General features: G+C 34.5%; 1 protein-coding gene across 2 annotated transcripts in view; it reads left to right on the top strand.

The window, feature by feature from the left end:
* Window positions 1-295: 295 nt before the first annotated feature.
* The window catches only part of sh3yl1 (SH3 and SYLF domain containing 1), a 28668-nt gene continuing 8923 nt past the window's right edge, over window positions 296-20040 (top strand). For both annotated transcript variants that reach the window (XM_058748295.1, XM_058748296.1), the window contains exons 1-9: window positions 296-614; window positions 6442-6552; window positions 8211-8324; window positions 9005-9069; window positions 12908-13020; window positions 15261-15389; window positions 15536-15686; window positions 17106-17178; window positions 17311-17373. In XM_058748295.1, the coding sequence (XP_058604278.1) occupies window position 614; window positions 6442-6552; window positions 8211-8324; window positions 9005-9069; window positions 12908-13020; window positions 15261-15389; window positions 15536-15686; window positions 17106-17178; window positions 17311-17373 (820 nt within the window). In that variant the 5' untranslated portion in view covers window positions 296-613. The remainder of the gene's footprint in view (window positions 615-6441; window positions 6553-8210; window positions 8325-9004; window positions 9070-12907; window positions 13021-15260; window positions 15390-15535; window positions 15687-17105; window positions 17179-17310; window positions 17374-20040) is intronic.

Below are 20040 nucleotides of genomic sequence, written 5' to 3'. Positions count from 1 at the left end.
TTACCTTTGCTAAAAAAATAACTGCTTTGAGCTGTTTTTATCAGCGGGAATGTTTTTTATCACACATTGATTGCTCCTAATAATACAATTTTAAATAAGGATACTGTCTATTTAAATACCGTAATCAACATTGCAATAAATGAGAAATATCACTCATCATCACAACTGCGCGTGTCTGACTCTGTTCGCTTTCACGAGCGCTACCTGTGACAGTCCAGAACGTGCTTCTGTGTGCACGAGAGCGCGCTAGGGGTCCTAATGTTGTCAAACGTCATTTTCCTTTCTGTGTCCCATTGTTGCCTGAATCAAAAATGCTGACTCTAACTTTGATTCCTGTGTAGCTTAAAATAATGGTCTGTAATTGTGACATGCTACGTTGTTCACGGCATTCCTTCGAAATATTATTTACCAAGCGAACTTAAGTACTTTTATATTTGGTTTTATTTCCTTACGGGTCCTTTAAGACTAAAGTAAACAGGTTTGGCAGGTGTATCGGAAGTGTACGCTATCGCTTGTAACTTCTCTTACCTGCACCAGGTGAGACTGCATAAAAGTCAACTTGAAACTTCGAGAAGTCTCCGGTCCTGGCGAATAAAGACTGTTTTTTGATAAAAGTAAGTACTAGAGAAGGTTTTTCATATTTCCCTGAGATGAATCGGTAACACAACATGTGATCGAGTTGGTTCAGTAACGTTACTCTCTCTCTGTGCAAATATTCGCACGCGCTGTGGGGCGGCTTTGTTTCTACTTATTTAGTGAAGTGGCATTTATATTAACTTTTGACAAGTTTAGACTAATTTTTAGAGTATGAGATCAGCTGTTAAATAGTTTGGATTGACAAAAAGAGAGAAAAACAACACTTTTATTATTATTATTATTGATTCACAGTCAATGCAATTATATGATATGTCCCTTACAGTAAATCTGAAAGAATAAGTTAAATAGAAAATCAATACACTTTGACAAGCCAACAAGATTTTTTGTAGCCTATATTTTGGCATAATGTATGATTACTCTGGTCAGTTACAGACGGTAGATTATGACAAGACACATCTCTTAATTAGTGCACTAAACATAAACTTTGTTTTTATGACGTGGATGTTTTTATTATTATTTACGAGATGACGTAAATACCAGCTTGCATTATGACGTGCACTTTATTTCGCGTCTCTGCGCCACACGTGATAATACAGACTGTCTGTCTGTTTGATTGACAAAAGCAATTAATTTAACCCCTTTGGGAAAATAGATATAATATCTCCACCTTGAAACAGACATCTTGTCATGATTTGGAGTGTCCATTGAAGCTCTGTTAACATGCAGGAGGATTTGTCGAATGTGTTTAAAGCTATAATTGTAAATGAATTACCACTAAGGGTTGATTCAAGTTGTTGGAAACGCTTCATACTTCTTGCCACATTTACTGACATATCATGTTAGAGCCATACATTTGTATTTCTCTTGACCTTTGACCTATTTGATTTGATCCCTTTAACTAAAAAAGCACTGATGTCAGTCATTGTAAAAAAGCGCTGAATGAAGAATCTCAAGTCTTGCTGCATAATTTGTTTGTATGAAGTGTTAAAGCAGTCTCCACTGTAAATGTCAGTGACAAAAATATGTTTGCACGCTCTCTGTCTGGATCAATGCTGCATCTGTAATTGTTCATTATCTCCTCCAACTACAAATTAAGACATAATTGCAGTGTCCCAGGTATTTGCATTTTACATGCTTTATTTTGCTATGTTAATAAGGTATTGACTAATTATCTGCGTAAGCAGTAATTATTTGTACAGTAGTAATCACAAAAATTGTATTCTCATTGTTATGTTTGATATGACAGCTGCATTTATTAGCCCACCACCTCTGTATTGCAGGTCATGTTTTACAGACGTGAGAAAATGGGTAGAAAACAATATCATCCATTATTACCTGGGGACAGTAATAGGGCTTAGTAAGATGCTCCCAAAACAGCTTTGTTGCTACCGTTCCTTGTCAGATCTGGGGGACGATTACTCGGCCAAATTATACAATGCAAAGTTACAGTATGGATTATTGTTCTCAACATTTTAGAAAATGTTCATCATGTAAGAGAGAGAGAGCTACATCAACCCTGTATATCTCCATCCAGGTGTTCTCAGGTCACAAAGTTCAGTGCTTTTTTTTTTTTTTGCTTTGTGACTGTCCCTGTTTGAATGAACTTTTTAATGGCACTGTCTTTTTTATTTTTTATTTTTTTACCGAAGACACATGCATTAAAGCCGTAGGCTAGAACAGAAAGAGGGGATTATCAGCTGCAACAGAAAGAATGGATTCTTGTACTAAGCATAAGTCAGAAAAAGACCCAAGGCTCACATTATTCTGTGGCAGCTGACATTAGGGTTGGAAATAGGGCTTCAGTTGCTCTTTAGCAGTGCTTTTCAAAAGATTTCTGCTTCAGGACAAAAAAAAAATGTTTACATTGGGCATCACAGTAGCAAAAGTGATTATTGTACCAGCTAAAATAAAAATTAAAAAAATCCTTGAAAACATACATGGAGGATTATATTGCCATGACTTGCATAGGCCCACCAATATGCAAAGTTATGTTTGGTTTGCAAATGTTCATGTCCTTGGCAGTCAGTAATTAAGCACAGTGTGTTTGTGTGGTGGACACAAACCATGTTTATGCTTACTCAAAATGAAACTGTATTGAATGTATTTTTTTTTTTTTTATATATATATTATGTAGGTTTGCTCATGGTTTTTGAGAATGAGGGCATCTTATGCAATCTGCTGATTTTTATTTTCCAGCTTCAACCAAGAGACATATAAATTTGGACTAAAATATTGTACACAATATGGTAAACACAATAAGTGTTTACTTGAAGATGAATCGCTGACCCGGGCCCAATGTGACAGAGTTTTGGTCCAGTTGACAAAACTCTTTTGTTTTTTCAGTTGCCTCTTTCAGGCCAATATTCATCAATTGTAGATCAATTTTATGCTTTAACATTAACATCTTTAACTTTTTATTTATTTTTTTATTTTTTTTACTTTAATGGTTGTTGTAAGTTTTACTGATTTGTCACAATATGATGTTTTCTACCTGAATAAAATATAAGAGGTTTTGTTCAAATCACAAAAATGACATTTTATGGACTTGAATACATCAGTATCATATGCCATCATTTTACAGCAAAACCATGTTCAAGAATTTGTAGAGTTAAATTAGCTGTAAAAATTTCCATCTTGTTGCATATTTTCTTTTTGTGTGAAAAAAAAAAAAAAAAAGATTTTAGTAAAATAAAAATAGAGAAGAAAAAAGAATGCTAAAAATAATTGTGCTGCTTAAGATTTTTGTAAAAGCAGTGATATATTTTATTTTTGATGAGGAAATTCTTGATAAATATAAAGCAGCATTTATTTGAAATAAAAATATTTGGTAACTTATACATTTTACTTTTGCTTTTGATCAATTAATGCACCCTTGCTGAACAAAAGTATTAATTTCTTTAAAGATATTGTACAGACCCAAACATTTTGAATGGTAGTGTAAACAATTATAAAATGCATTGCTAAATGAAACATTCTTTTATGGTGCGTTGAAAATGATGGCATGGCAAAAATCAGACATACTGGCCAGCGGTAACAAAGTTATTTGTTGTTGAGGCCTGTAATCTTTCAGTTTAGCACTGCCACAGAGATTATATAATACCTAAAAGGATATAAACAAACTATTGGCTTATGGTTGAGATGGCTTATTGACTATAATTCAGCCAAATAAAAATAATTTAATTTGCATGACATGATAAGGAAATGTTCTTGCACAGGACGTTTTACCATTGGTAACTCCAGAGGTTTCATATGAAAATCCTTATTAGTGTGAATTTGTAAGCATTACTGCATATGGGCTGTCAGGTGACATAACTAATACACCTTTACCATTGATAAAACATTTGTTTTGGTTTGTTTGTTGTACACCTGATCCTTTAAAGCACCATTACGTTGTTCAGTGCGTACTAATCCACTTTAAAAACACGTCATGAGATCAGTTTAGACTGATGACTCAGACAGACATTCTTTTGTGAGGTGATTTGGCAGAATATCTGATAGATGAGATGCTATTTGACACAAGTTGCTTACGTAGAAGTCTTTAGGTATCTCCCAATTTGAAAACACGTAAAGTTTTATGGACGTCGACGGCAGTTTGGGAGAGTAATTGTTCTAATGCATTACATCAAGAGCTATATGACAAATGGGAGAAGAATTCACAGCTGTTTATTACTAGAAATCATGGGAGTGAAAGAGAATCATAGAGGTGTTACCAGCCGCAGCCTGGCATTTACTGCTACATTGTATATGTGAATGAGAGATTATTATTACCTAACTGTACTTTGTGTAAATTGAGAAAGTTTGATGCAAGTTCTAGGTTGGTCTTTCAGGTCTTACAAAGGTCAGCACTCCAGTTAACTTTCCCAAATCTTGTGTCCTACTGTGTGCAGTTCTTTTAAAGCTTTATTTTTTTATGCTTCTTAAAATAAATAAAGGTTTGTAGGCACTTGAAGCGGTACAAAAACAGAACATGACCTTGGACCTTCTTTTTTTACTTTGGGAATAATCTGAAGCAACTATGAATGAGTTCTTTGTTAGTCATCTGCTTTTTCATGTGATGTCCTGACCTTGGGCTAGTTTTCATGTGAAGGCAGGAATCTGTTTTACTATTGCTCAGACTTTTCTGACCCTTTTTGGACCCTTCACTCTAAAAAATAAAGGTTCCAAATGGGGTTTTGCAGTGATGCCATGGAGGAAGCAGTTTTGGTTTCCCAAAGAATTTTTCTTAAAATAACCATTTTTTTATTTTTTCAATATAAAGAATTGTTTGTGGAATGGAACATTTAACATCCATAGAACACTTAATCTTGGATCCATATTCTAATAAAGAACCTTTTAAAAAGTTTTTTTTTATAAAGGTTTAGTGACTCTTATGTAAAAGTAGTAATATTACTGAAGTAACCTTGAGTGATTCATTTAAAGCTGTACATAACTAACTTTTTATTTTACTATTTCAAGGATGCTAAATAGCAACAGCTCTTGTCAATTGGTTACTTTACATACTCTGTCTGAAGTCTTAAGAAGTGTTAGCTGGAAAGAATGGCCTAATTGGTGGCAGTTCTGGTATTACTGTACTAAAGCAGGTGCGCAGGAGAATATTCCTGTTGATGTGGCTGGTTTTGAAAGAATTCTCCAACTGGAAAGTCTGCGTGCGACTGAAAGTGACGCTTTGCAAGCACCTCCCTGAGTAAACCACAGAAAGGGTGCACCTGCCAACAGCAACTCTCATTTGTAGCAGAAGGGTGCTGGATCACCCCAATATATCCAGTGATTCATCCTTAAAAAATCAGTTTGTAGAATGTGATACATCTATGTCACAAAATGAGGGTGTGGTGCTATTTAAAAGGAATGCTTTTGTAGTATACATCGATGAAGTGAAATGACACTCAGTTTTTAAATCTAATCATTTATTTTTAAATACTTTAAAAATGTCATGTGACTTGAATTACATCGCATATTAGATGGACATGTTTATAAGTTTCATGCTTGTGATTCATTTTTATATTTTAAGTCAAACAGCTCTTGAAAATAGCACAAAAAAATGTGTGCTGATATTAATGTTTGAGTAATTGTTAATACATTATATTTGCAAAAAAAAAGAAAATTAACTATGAAAAATATATTTGATAATGTTTCTGAAAATAATGATTAAGATGTCTGCAAAAGGTGTAAGGAAAATATATAAAATATAAAAATACTTTATAGCTACAGCACATGGCATTTTTAGTTAAAATTTCTAAAAACTTGCCCATCTTGGACACTGTTATTTGTCTTTGGCTAGTTCTCTTTATAGATTCTGGTCTAGCAGCATCAGTGCCATCATGGCTTGTATAAAGGCTTGAATAAAGAGAAAGAACAGGAATAGAGGCAAATCTGACTCAGACAGTGACTTGTGGGAGACACAATCTTTGACTCTAAGTCATCAGCATGAATGCTAACACACTAATCACTGACTGTATGGCTAATATAATTAGTGCAATTATCAATGAGATGAGAAAAATAACCAATTTGGTTATGCTGACATTTGATACTGAATTGTTAACAGTTTGTCATATTAAAATGGAGAGACTTTATAATAGAGGAACAGGTCATTGTGGTGTCACCTTGAACAACAAGTGGTTAAATATAGCCTATAGCCTTTAAATCATTTTTACATTTAAAACGTATTTCAGGTTCATAGTAGCATAGATGCACAAGAGAATTGTTTTCGCATAGTATAATTTAAAGCATTCAGGAAGACGCAAACTATCAGACAAATTTGGTCTAATAGTCATTTGATGGTTTAGATTGTTGGAATGTGACGCAGAACAAGAGAAATTGATATTTCTTCTGACGTTTCTTTTACAGTGAATAACCCTATTCCTGCTAACCTAAAGTCGGAGGCCAAGAAGGCTGCCAAGATCCTCAGAGAGTTCACAGAAATATCCAATAGAATGGGACCTGACAAACTTATTCCAGGTAACTGTGGTCTCTGCTCTTGTAAAGAAAGCAATGCAAAAAACATTTGTCTTTTTAGAATTAATTCAATTAATTGAGTTCAAATGATGAATCTCTGTAAAAGTCAGACAATCGAGATAAGTGTCATACTTGTCATATTTCATGAAAAAGTCACTTTTGTTTCAGTTGATTTATGATGAATGCCAAATTTTCTTTTTAGGGAAATTTAATTTGTAAATTATTACACTAATTATTAAAAAGCATCAAAATAATTAGATTAACCCTTTAACTGTCACCCCCATTTTTGAACATAGACGTGAAAGTGCACTTAATGAAATCCGAACTTAATGAAAGAAGACATTTTGTAATATGATTTTGAAGTACTTGGTAATGAAATGTCTGATTTTAAAATGGTTTTCACAGGATGAATTTTGAGGTTTAAGACTTCAATTTATATATAATTTATGATTTAATTGAGATATAAATTGTGATTTCTAAAGTGTGATAGGGAAAAAGGCAACGAAAAAGATTTTTTTAGGTGTACTCTTTTCATGAATTAATCTATTACTGTTCCTGCATAATTTGTATCAAAAAACAGTGGTAAAATATCTATTTATGACTCATTTCCAACGATATATAGTTTGTCATGATTAGTTTAGGATTTATTTGTAACACAGTGACCTCTGAGGGGATAGGTGACAATTAAGAGGTTAATTACTCCTGACATATATGAACATGAAATAATTTTTTCTATTATCGGAACAATTTAAACAGCAGCAGAATTAATTTAATGCCTTACAAAATCAGTTATTTTTATTTGAGGATTTAAAAAAAAAATGTTAATATGATTATTTGTAATCATTTGTCAGCCCTAATTATATCAAATGTGTTTCTCAGTACAGTAGGAGTAATATTTTTTCTTATTTACACAATACAGTATTTGGACCCTTACAGTAAGTAACACTTAGAAATGTCAGTGCATTAAATATGAAAATATCAAACCAAGTGGCATCTGCATACAAATGATTCAGGACCACAGAACTAAAAGCCATTTTTACAAAAACCTAACCAGTCGGTTCCCCCAAAGTTCATCACATTAATTATGGACATGCTCCTCATTTTGAATAAGTATTTAATTTAAGAATTGAAACAAACATATTTTTTGTGAAATCTTTCAAAAGAGTGTCGTGTCAAAAAGTAAATGCCACTTTGATACACTGACATTCATATGTTTTTATTTGTGTGTCAAAATACTTGTTGGGGCCACAGTTCCTCATGCTTTTACACCGTAGACTAATCCTGATGCAGTAATAGCACCCATGCCAGACACGTAACTGCTATTAACTGCTCAAAGTTAGCATTTCTGTTGACTGATGTCATTTGTGTACATGACTAGCAGTCTTTCTGCAAGTCCATTGCCAAGTATCTGTTCATGCATGTCTTCAGAAAGTGACATGAATGCAACTCACTCAGTGACTTCACCATATCTGTGCAACCTGTGCAAAAACACAATGCACTAATCAACTCTGCCTACCTGTTTCATCTTGCATTTGCAGATTAATTGAGTTTTTTTCATATTTCAGCCCTTCTACTTAGATGCAGAACAGCTATGCCTGCACAAGTCCAATTGTAATATCTCATATTCATTTACCTCTATCTCTTCCTTCACCTGACACCAGCCCATGTCATTGCCAAGGCTCAGGGACTGGCCATCCTGTCAGTCTTCAAAGCGGGTTTCATGATCACTGCGAGGGGCGGCAGTGGGATAGTGATCGCAAGACTCGCTGATGGAAGTAAGTGTGTTTTTATTTGCTTTCCTTTCTGACAGATTTATTTTCAGTGTACATGTATATCTGCTTGGTGAGGTCAGAAGATTATATGCGAGTTGATTTATATTCTATATATTTTTAAAAGTTCAATCCTTATTTTTCGTCCTGTCTAAACAAAGAGTACAGACAGAATTACAACAAAATAGACCAATTTGAGTAATTAGGGAGTTTCATGGGTTTGGAGTAATTGATGTCTGGCAGCTGCCTTAGCAACATTCTAAACTGAATAAACAAAACACTCCTTAAGGTCATTTAGAGCTTCATTGACATGTATGTTAGTGTTTCCTTGTTTTTACTCATTGAATTTTTACATTAAGCAGAGCTAATACAAGTTTGGAGAGGGCCTTTAGTGTTTTGAGTAGTGTAATCATTACTTTGATATGGGATTAATATCTGTATTTAATTTATATTAACATACTTTGATTTAAACTTATAGTAATGGACAAATGGACAAATGGGCTTATGTTTTCGGTGCTATATGTATTTTAATCTCGAAAAGAAGTTTTGAGATTTGCAATTTGGCAAGTTACATTAACAGGTTGCTATCTGTTTCTGCGTATTTAAACATCTAAACAAATTCTACAGTAGGACATCCCAAATTAATGTTTTTATATATATATTTGTTGCTGTTTTCTGTGCTGAAGGATGGTCTGCTCCTTCAGCCATTGGCATTGCTGGACTCGGTGGAGGATTTGAAATTGGTCTGGAGGTGAGATGTTTTTCTGTTCTAAAAGACAACCAATATATATTGGGTATATATTGGGTTAATTATGAGAAGGTCTTTTTGTTAAAATTCCTCTTGGCTTCTTGTTTGATAGTGCTTTGATAGTTCTGTTTTTTTTTAATTATTTTTTTTAATCATTTTATGGCTTCTAAAATTAAGTGTTGACAAGTTTTATAGGTTTAACCCTAGGTAAGGTAGTAGATATATCTTTTTTTACTATTCCAGTCTCACATATTTTGTGCTGAATCAGTGTTCAAGAACAATTACGCAACATGTTTATTCATGTATCAGATGAACATTTTGGACTACACTATGCTATATGCCTATGGTTTAGGCTCTGTATGCAGACATATAGGTGCTTCATCAGGATATAATTTGTAAATTACTTCACATGAAATGTCATGCAAAAAATATGTTTTCTTTCTGTCGAGATTGTCTGAGTCACGCATAGACAAGAACATCAAGACGCTGAAATATTTGCCCTGTCTGACTTGGCTGTCTTGTTTTGTATTTCTTTTTCGTTCCATCATCTCCTTAATAAAACATATATGTTATTAGAGCTGTCAATCAATTAGATTTTTGAAATATGAATAATCTCATAGTTTTAACTATGAAGAAAGCCAAAATTTTAAGTTTAAAAAAAAAAAAAGTAATACATCCTTGTGTAATTGAACTATAAAACTATAAATGCATAATTAACTGTCCCCACACTTTATGGATGTCGTCTTGTAAAAAGTTTTTGGGGTCTTTCTCCATCATTTATTAATAAACAGGTGCTCCCTAAAATAATTATACATTTTCTTTTTGATTTTAAGTAAAGTCACATTAACAGTAAGTTTCCTATGAATCTTACATGGTGTTCTGTAAAAGAATGACAATAATGAATCACTCATTATGACCTTTTTCCTAAATCAGAGGTCAGCCTTTTGTTTGGAGCTATTTGTATCTCACATGCTGGCTTCATAATTTTTCACCACATAAAGTGGATCCTCCTATCTCTGGCACAGGAAATCACTGTGGTTGTGTCCAGCGAGTCATTTGTCAGCATCAGTCAGAAGTTGCACTTTGTTTCCTGACCTTGGGTTGCAGCTTGGATGAGTCATTTGTGTACCGAGCGCCTGTGCATCTTGACAGTCTTGATTAATTTTTCGAGTAGCCTTCAGGCGCAGTGGTTAGCTCTGCGGTCTGTGTCTCTCAGTTAGTAGCAACACACCTGATAAGTAGCAAGGGAGTACAGGAAATATCGATTTTGTCTTTAGGCATTAAAACTAGAGCATGTCTGAAACGAGTCCAAGTCTTTCAACACCATCCAGCATTTAAAAAGCATAAAAACTATTGCTGAATATAGTGCTACTTTTTAATGTTTTGATGGTGACAGATGCACAATATATTGGCTGGGTGCTTGTCAGAGTGATGTATATAGCAAGATCACATGGTCTGGTGCTTAAAAAACCCTGATATGATTGTGTAAATAGAGAAAATCATGAAAAGAGTAATGTCAGTTGTGAGACTAGAATAGGCAGTTCTGAGTATCTGGTGAAATGTGTGAGTGTTTTAGGGCTGGGCTGTTTGAAGGTACTGTATACCATGCCATGCAGCGGTGGAAATGTGTCGACCAGTAGAGATTCTGCTATATCGTTCATAAAGCAGAAAACAAAGTTGATTTATATTAATTAATTATAACGTTAGTTTATATTTATATTTAGGTGAAGGAACAGGGTAAACTAGAGGATAAAGTTTGTGAACAAACTTTGATGTTGGCATGAGAAAGCCAAAATGGGCAGCCAAAATAACAATTTTTGTTTACATAATACAGACATGGCCAAAAATATCGGCACCCTTGGTAAATATGATCAAAGAAGGCTGTGAAAATTAATCTGCATTGTCAATCCTTTTGATCTTTTATTAAAAAAATTAACAAAAATCTAACCTTTCATTGGATAAGAATTTAAAATGGGGGGAAATATCATTATGAAATAAATGTTTTTCTCAAATACATGTTGGACACAATTATTGGCAACCCTAGAAATTCTTATGAGTAAAATATCTCCCAGTATATTCCCATTCACATTCACAATTTTGAGCACTCCAGGGTGATTATGAAATTATCCAGCCATGGCTTCCTGTTTCACAGAAATATAAACAGGAGGGAAAACAAAGCCCAAATTCCCTTAATCATCCATCACAATGAGAAAAACCAAAGAATATATTTCTGATGTGCAGCAAAAGATAATTGAGCTTCACAAATTAGTGAAGTGGCTTTAAGAAAAGAGCTAGAGCAGTGAAAATTCCCATTTTCACCATCAGGACAATAATTAAGAATTTCCAATCAACATAAAATGTTACGAAACTGCCTGGAGGAGGATGTGTGTCTATATCGTCCTAATGCACGGTGAGAAGGAGAGTTTGAGTGGCTAAAGACTCTCCAAGGACTACAACTGGAGAATTGCAGAAAATAGTCTCGGGGTCAGAAAACCTTAAAAAAAAATTGTCAAACAGCACCTGCATCACCACATGTTGTTTGGGAGGGTTTCAAGAAAAATTCTCCTCACTCTTCCAAAAACAAACTCCAGCATATTCAGTTATCAGACACGACTGGAACTTCAAATGGGACTGGCTTCTATGGTCAGATGAAACTAAAAAATGAGCTTTTTAGCAGCAAACACTCAAGATGGGTTTGGTGAACACAGGGATAAAAAGTACCCCATATGTACAATGAAATATACTGCTGTATTTTTAATGTTGTGGGCCTATATTTCTGCTGGAGGTCCTGGACATCTTGTTTAGACACATGGCATCATGGATTCTATCAAATACCAACAGATAAAAAATCAATAAGTGACTGACTCTGTTAGAAATCTTATAATGGGCCATGTTTGGATCTTCCAACCATACAATAATCCAAACACAAACCTCAAAAACAACACAAAAATGGGTCACAGAGCACAAAACCAAGCTTCTGCTTTGGCCGTCCCAGTCCTCTGACCTGAACCCTATAGAAAATGATTGGGGTGAACTGAAGAGAAGAAGCACCAACATAGAGCTGGGAATCTAAAGGCTCTGGAGTGATTCTGGATGAAGGAATGGTCTCTGATCTCTTGTCAGGTGTTCTCTAACCTCTTCAGGCATTATAGGAGAAAATGTAGAGCTGTTAAACTGGCAAATGGAGATTTCAAAAAGTATTGAATAAAAGGGTGCCGTTAATTGTGGTCAATGTGTATTAGAGAAAAACATTTATTTCATAATGATATTTCCCCCCATTTTAAATTCTTATTATCCAGTGAAAGGTTAGATTTTTGTGATTTAAAAAAAAAAAAAACAGATCAAAAGGATTAACAATGCAGATTAATTTTCACAGCCTTCTTTGATCATATTTACCAAGGGTGCCAATATTTTTGGCCATGACTGTATATGTGTATGTACTGTGTATATTTATTATGTATATATAAATACACACATATACAGTATATATTTTTAAAATATTTACATGTATTTACATGCATATATTTTTATTCATGTAATTTATATTATATATAAATATATTTAATATATAAACGTAACATATTTCTCTTAAATATATACGTGCATGTGTGTGTATTTATATATACATAATAAATATACACAGTACACACATTACGTAAACAAAAACTTATTTTGGATGCGATTAATCGTTTGATAGCACAATTTTATTTAAATATTAAATCATTTTTAACAAATAATACAAAATTAATTTAATGTAATCTAGTGTTAAAAAAAAAAAAAAGAACCATCATTTTAACACTATACATAAACAATAACATATGTTCTCTTTTATCATCTCCAGGCATCAGATTTTGTCATCATCCTGAATCAGAGGAGAGCTGTAGAAGCTTTTAGTAAAGGGGGCAATCTTACACTTGGAGGAAACTTCACTGTGGCTGTTGGGCCTCTTGGCAGGTATGCAAGTTCCATTCACATTTATTTATTTGGCAGACTCTTTAATCTTTAATCCTTGCATAGAACAAGCAAGAATAGAACAAGTAATTTTACAGTTGTACAAGTGTAGTACACCATTCTTTTGCCAGGGGGCAGAAGAGAGGGCATAATCTATAGTAAAGGTTTGGAAACTTGGGTGCTTTGAGCAAATGTCCACTGTTAAGTATCAGTGTCGGAATTTGAAATGACACTTTTATTACTATAGTGTTTTATTTTTTTTATCTGGATGCATCTGCGTCACTTGGCTGACTTTTGATTCAAATCAAAGGTTATGGCTTTAGGGAGAAAGGTTTGATTTATGTTCAGCAATTGATATTATGATTGTTTTTTTTATGATTGTTACTGCAACTGCTGCCAGGAATGGACAGGACAGGAATGAGAAAAGTATTGTGCAGTTCTTGAGCACTTGTTAGTTTCATTATGTTCCATTGGTTTGTAAATCGTCTGTTGAAGTCCATTTGTTTGGAGAAAGTTTTTAAAGTGTTTACATAGGTGATGGAGAGCTTTGACAGTTTTTATCTGAGGGTATAAATTAGCTGTCTAATGTTTTTGAACTGCAGTTTTGATGCATTTATGGAAAGCAATGAGGGAAAACCTTTTCCTTTTGCTGAATGTTAAATGTAAAATCAACAGAATATAAAAGCCATCTGTATTTTTTATCACATTCACAAGGGACTCATTTTCTCTGATGACATGTTTATACAAAAAAAAATGTATACAGTTGTGAGCTGCCAGCTTCAGCTTTCACCTACAACACAGTCATTCATAATTTGACAAGCATGAGCCTGTGCGGAAAATACAGTGAGAATTATAGATAATGACAGGTGTCCATACTGTACATTAGGAGCCATTCAGAAGTGCTAGTTTAAATGACAGCTGCATTGTTCTAAGGTGAATCAGTGATTTTACTCTTTATTGACGGATTCTGCTGTGTTTGTGCTTGTGTGGAAAGTCCTTTTTTATTCTCGCTGCTTTAATTGTTGTTTATGGATCCTGCCGGAATAGAGCTGCAAGCGATATTGTGCTGAATGGTTGCCTGCTGCACTACAGTAGCTTTGAAAACTAGGACTTAAGATTCCACTTAATGTGGATGTGTTTGATTTGTTGGCTTGGATTAGATCGGGTTTGGATTTGGTTTGGCAGCAATGACTGCAGGGTGTATGTGCTCTTTTGAAATGATTTATTTTTGGAATAGAACCTTCTTACCACCTACTTGGATATTTTTAAATAAGTGTCTTATTATTTTAATAAAATCAACATTTGCATCAAAATCAAGGTCTCTTTTAAAAACATCTTTATTACCATTAACATTTTAAAGGGGTCATATCATTTTTAAATCAAAAAGAAAAAGGAATAAAATAGTACTCTAACTTGCACAACTGAAAAGCTAGTTTGGCCGTTCCAGAATTTCATTAATACATTGTTATATATCAGTCCACATTTACACAGAGTCTGTGCCATTTTTGACTGTATGTAGCACCTACTACTCTGCACATCCTTTACGAGACATTTCCTAATGTTAGAAAAGAACATAGAAGTCTATGGTTGTTTGAGCCTGATCTTCATACAGTAGTTTGTGAGGGATGTTTGAACATTGAAATGGTAATGAACATTAAATTATGACATGCACTCAAAAGTTTGGGGTCAGTCATTTTTTGAGGACAGTGTTTTTTTTGAAGGAAAAATACTTTTATTCAGATATGCAAATATGCATTAAATAGATCAAAAGAAATTTTATATTGTTATAAAATATTTCTGTTTCAAATGAATGCTTTTCTTTTGGACTTTCTGTTGTATGAAAAAACATTGTTTCCACAAAAATATTAAGCAACACAACTGATTTCTGCCTGAAAACTTTCTATTTTAAAATATATTAAAATAGAAAGTTATTATTTTAAATTGTAATAATATTTCACAATGTTACTGTTTTTACTGTGTTTTTAATTAAATAAATGGAGTCTTGGAGCCTTTTTTCCAAAAACATTTGTAAACAATTTAGACTATAATAGAAAAAAATAACACTATTAAGACATGATCTTATGCCTGAATCAGCATTTACTCCTTTAAATGAGGGTTCCCAACAAATACCAGTTATTATTACACTGAAAATAGTGCATAGTTTCATCTTCCCAATCAAATTCACTTTGACTGTGTAGTGTTTATTCCTTCCATATACAAGTCTGACTAAGCATCTTTGACAGGAATTTGGAAGCAGATGTGGCATTACGCAGTACAGCGGCTGTCTACTCGTACTGCAAATCTCGTGGCCTTTATGCTGGAGTGTCTCTCGTTGGTTCTTACCTCATCGAACGCAAAGAAACCAACCGAAAGTAAGCACATTGCAGTGTTAGAGGTTAAAGAGTTTAAATGCTGCATCAAAGCCCTCGGGCACCGATGTTACCTCACATGTTGACCTACTTTGTGTTTCCACTGTGTTACGGTTTCAATATCTCATGTGTGCTTTACTTTTTATTAGGTTTTATGGCCAAGACATTCGTGCTTCTGCTATTCTCAATGGAGATGTGGAACCCCCACCTGAAGCATATGATCTGTACACCATTTTGCATGACTACACTGAGAAATACACATCCGACTGGCAGAACAAACACATGCAAGCCTCAAGCAAGGTCACTGTCTGTGTACTACTGCCCCATGTTGGGCAAACATAAATTCTGATGTATTAATTCTTATTTTTAACTAATGTGGTTAACTAATGTTAATTACCTATCAGGGTGATAACATCAAAGTTTAACAGATAAATGTCCAAAAAAATACATTAAAAAATAACAGAGGATGAAGAGTGGCATTTAACTAAATCTCACTGTCACCAAATATATTCACTAAATATGTTAAAAAGCAAAACAGGGTCTCGAAATGTTTGTGAATCGTAAATAATTTGTTATTATTTAATCTTGTCATTTACATGAACAATGTCTGAACAAACTGATTTACTAGAGTGAATCAGACGAGATGAATCATTAGAATGACTTTACAGCTGAAAGTGAGAAGACAGTTTAGTCACAAATTTAGAGGAATTTTTGAAATCATATTAATGTTTCTTCAAGAATCATAGTGTACGGCAATGTAGCAAATGATTTAATGAAAACATTTCCAAATGGCATACTGTATAAATAGGAAGATTTACACCGCTCTTTTGCGTAACCAGATTAGCAATAAATAAATAAATATTCCTGCCCCATCCAGATACTCTTTTGCTTTAAAATGTTCATGTGATTTGTCGTTGCATGCTAAAACATCACATTAATTTCACTGACATCTCACTCATCATTTCAAGATTACTACATGAATAAATTCAAATAACAAAATTGCTTTAATCTCTATACTTGATGGGATTTGAAGTTGTCTTTTTTCTCTGTCAAAATAACAAATCTTTTGACTCATTTGAGTCTGTGATACACACAGTGCACAGAGGAACCCCTCTAGAGACAAACATTAAAGTACATATTTTCTTCAAAAGTATGAAGTAGTTTGGAATGAAGAAATGAAGAAATTACATGTAAATAAAGCATAAGAGGTATAATCTGTTGACAAAGCCTTTCAGCACATTAGAAGCTGATTGTGAGTTTCATTTGATGGCTACTATAAATCAGACTACTATAAAACACAGTAGATGACAGTAATATAGGCTTTCCACTTGGCAACTCATAGGTTGGGTGGTATATTTTGGCCATTGGGGTATGTGGGAAAAAAAGATTGGTCTCGTGAAATCAGGTCAAAACAACTCAAGGGATTCCCTATCATAATAACAAGTGTGTAATTCTTTATTTTTGTAATATAAGTTGGAATGAAGCAAAATTATTTATGTGTATGGCACAATATGACACTATTAGAAATGCAATGCATATTCAGTTGCTTAAAACAAATTAATATTTATGGTCCAACTGAGCTTAAAAAAAAGTTTAATTGTTCTTTCAAAGATTGAAACTAATTGATTTTTATGGCATCAGTGCCAGTCTCTGTTCATGAAGTTCACTGGGTGAGAGACAAGCCGATTGATGTATATTCGGGTGTCTTTGTTTTCACAGATGAGTTCAGTACCAGCTAGACCACGGCCTCCCACACAGAGAGCTGCCTCCTCCTACACACCCAAGGCACAGGGTAAGACCCGAATGACCTCTCAAATCCTAACACTATTCGTCTTTCACAGTCGAAATGACTGACTGAACTTGTGCTGTTGTAATATTGGAGGGAAATTTCTATATCTTTGACATTATGTGACTTGTTTTACAGCTTCTGCAGCTGTGAAGCCAGCTCTATATCCAAGCTTTGACAACTGGGATACCAAAAGCTCAGGTGAGTGAATATTTTATTTTATTTTTGAGTAATATGTCTAAGTCCCTAAGAAAACAGCATTTAAAAGTTTCTGTTAAGAGCAAAATGTTTTGTGTATTTCTGTTAACACAAGCTTTCCACACAGTTAATAAAACCACAAGAAGTCTTTAAGTATGTTTTTCTCTCCTTAAGTAGAATTATGCTTATTGTTAAAAAAGACACTTTGCACCTGCGACTATGGTATTAACATAACAGAAGAGGAATTTACTGTATGTTTTGTATCTCACCCTGCGTGTTCAAGCATATTATCAAGCAGAATAACCAAACAAAAGGGATTATTCCTTCTGTATATGATGAGGTTAATCAGACACTTTTTAAAACAACAAGAAATACCTTTGAGAATAAAGATTACAATGTGGTCATGCATTTCATTTGACACTGATAAATTATAAAGTGGATTAAAACCGCTAGATTAGAAACGGCTAATTAAATAGCAGAAATGCAAGAGAAGAAACACCCAGAGCTGTGTGAGATCCTTTCATTAATCAGCTCAGCCTTTGGAGGATGATTTGTGTTGTCATCAATTCAGCTCCACTAACAGTCTCATTTATTTTCATTAGGTTCCTAAAGGCCCATGTTTAAAGTTGAATTATAGGGATTAGATCAAAACACGCTATGGAGTGGCTTTGCATGCCCTGTTTCGAGAAAAGCCACTCAGTCTGGCTGGGAAGAATTCGAAAGAAGCCATGAACTGGAGACTGGCCGTTTTCCCATCTTCCGATACTCCGGAAGGTCCTCGATGCTCTTTGCCATGTCACAAGTCAGCTACGCAGCAAACACATTCTTTCCCACAGCGAGATGACATTATCGTGAGGGGAGAGATTTTAAGGGCCACTTGCTATTAGATGATGTGTGTTTTTGAATTGATTCGGAACTGGTGGATTTTGTCACATACAAACCCAAGCATCAAAACATTTGGCAACCTCCCTGACCTTTAAATAGGAAAAACTTGGAGGAGGTGATATCTTGGATCGCCACAAGTCCTTAAGGCTATTTTATTGCTAAAAGTACATTTTATTCCCAACTAAACAGCATTGCACATCTTTAGTGCAAATGACAGCAATGATTGATCATGAAAACATTCTAATAATAACATTATGCAGTGACCTTCATGTTCAGGGTAGCCAACAACAGCACTCAAAATTTGAGGGAGATTATAGTGGGTTCTGCTCATAAAGGACAACTGAAAGGAATTAAATGCTGAAGTCTTAAAAGAACAGCTAGATGCAATGCACCAGTAACTTTTAGTAAGTCTTAGCTGGCCTTCCAGCCTTTTTAGGCCAGTTTGTTGGCTGGTTTTGGGCACTTTTCAGATGCCTAGTGTTTTCAATCTTTAATCTTTGGTTGTGGTGCTGAATATTCAGCTTCATGGAGGACTAAGTGAAGTACTGTATACTACTGTTTCAGTCCATTTGACCATAGCACGCTGGAGGTAAAACTGTTGTACATGTATGTACTTGTGATTGTGTCAGGGGTCTTCTTGGGTCCTTTATGGTCAGAAAGAAACCTCAGAAGAAAATCATGAGTTGCAGACCGTTGCATCTCTCTTGGTAGTACATGTTGAGAGGTTGTGTTTGCTTCTGGTGTCTCTGACTTGCGCAACTGCAGTTCATTCAGTGTGAGCGAATGACGCTATGAGAGAGGGCGATCAAGCGTGCTAAGGCTAACATAAACTAAAGACACGTTCTGTGATTGTAGATAAATGACGTGGAGTTTGTTGTTCCAGGTAAAGGCGTTCTTGAATGCATGAATGCCAACAGTCAAACATTTTGCCTTTGCCACTAAAACGTTGGCTGTACATTTGCCTTTTTTAATTACATAAATGAGTGATACTTCATTCACTTATACAATAATTTAAACAGTAATTCCTTGTCAAAGTGCACACAAATCGACTCGCTAAATTTAGATTGAAAACTAAATTAATATGTGCATTTTAATATTATCTCCTCTTCTCTCGCTTAAACGGCAGCCTGAAGCATGTGCTATTTGAATGATTAGCTGATATCCCTCATTTCCTGTGTTTACTCTTTAATCAATTTAGGTGCTATTATGGTGCATTTGTTTGTTATTTTTATCTCTGTTGATTCAGATGTGTAAATTAAGTTAATTGATTGAAATGTGCACGTGCCTCAGCATGATTCAGACAGTTAGAGACTGCCGTAGACAAGGTTTCATTGTTCGCGTCTCCTTCAGGTGGGAATAGGTTTCCAATTCCACTGTGTGATGTTTAATTACCGGATTTTGTCAAATTACATGTTAATATTCTACCGGTTGATAAGTCATTCTAAATCAACAAGTGACTGGCAACCTAAATGATGTGTCGAGCTTTGACCGTGAACTGCATAAGACACCAAACCATCACCCAACAGCAATCTTTTGGCCAGAGGAGAATCATGTGTAAGAGAGCCAAGTGAAATGTACAGGGACTAGATACTGTTAGCCAACTACTAGACATGTCTTTCAACAGCCAGTTGTCATTGCTTAATTCAGGATAAGTAAACAGGTACGTCTGTTGTATGTCAAAGCACGACAGTGGATGACTTCATCAGAATCAGGACAACAGATGTCTCTCTTTTTATTTGATTAACTTATATTGGCACAGCAAAACCATATAAACCAGTGCAAATA

The sequence above is a fragment of the Onychostoma macrolepis genome, chromosome 17 (genome assembly GCF_012432095.1).
Source record: "Onychostoma macrolepis isolate SWU-2019 chromosome 17, ASM1243209v1, whole genome shotgun sequence".
Taxonomy (NCBI): domain Eukaryota; kingdom Metazoa; phylum Chordata; class Actinopteri; order Cypriniformes; family Cyprinidae; genus Onychostoma; species Onychostoma macrolepis.
The sequence above is the reverse complement of the archived record's forward strand: the minus strand, read 5'-3'. Positions and strand labels throughout refer to the sequence as shown.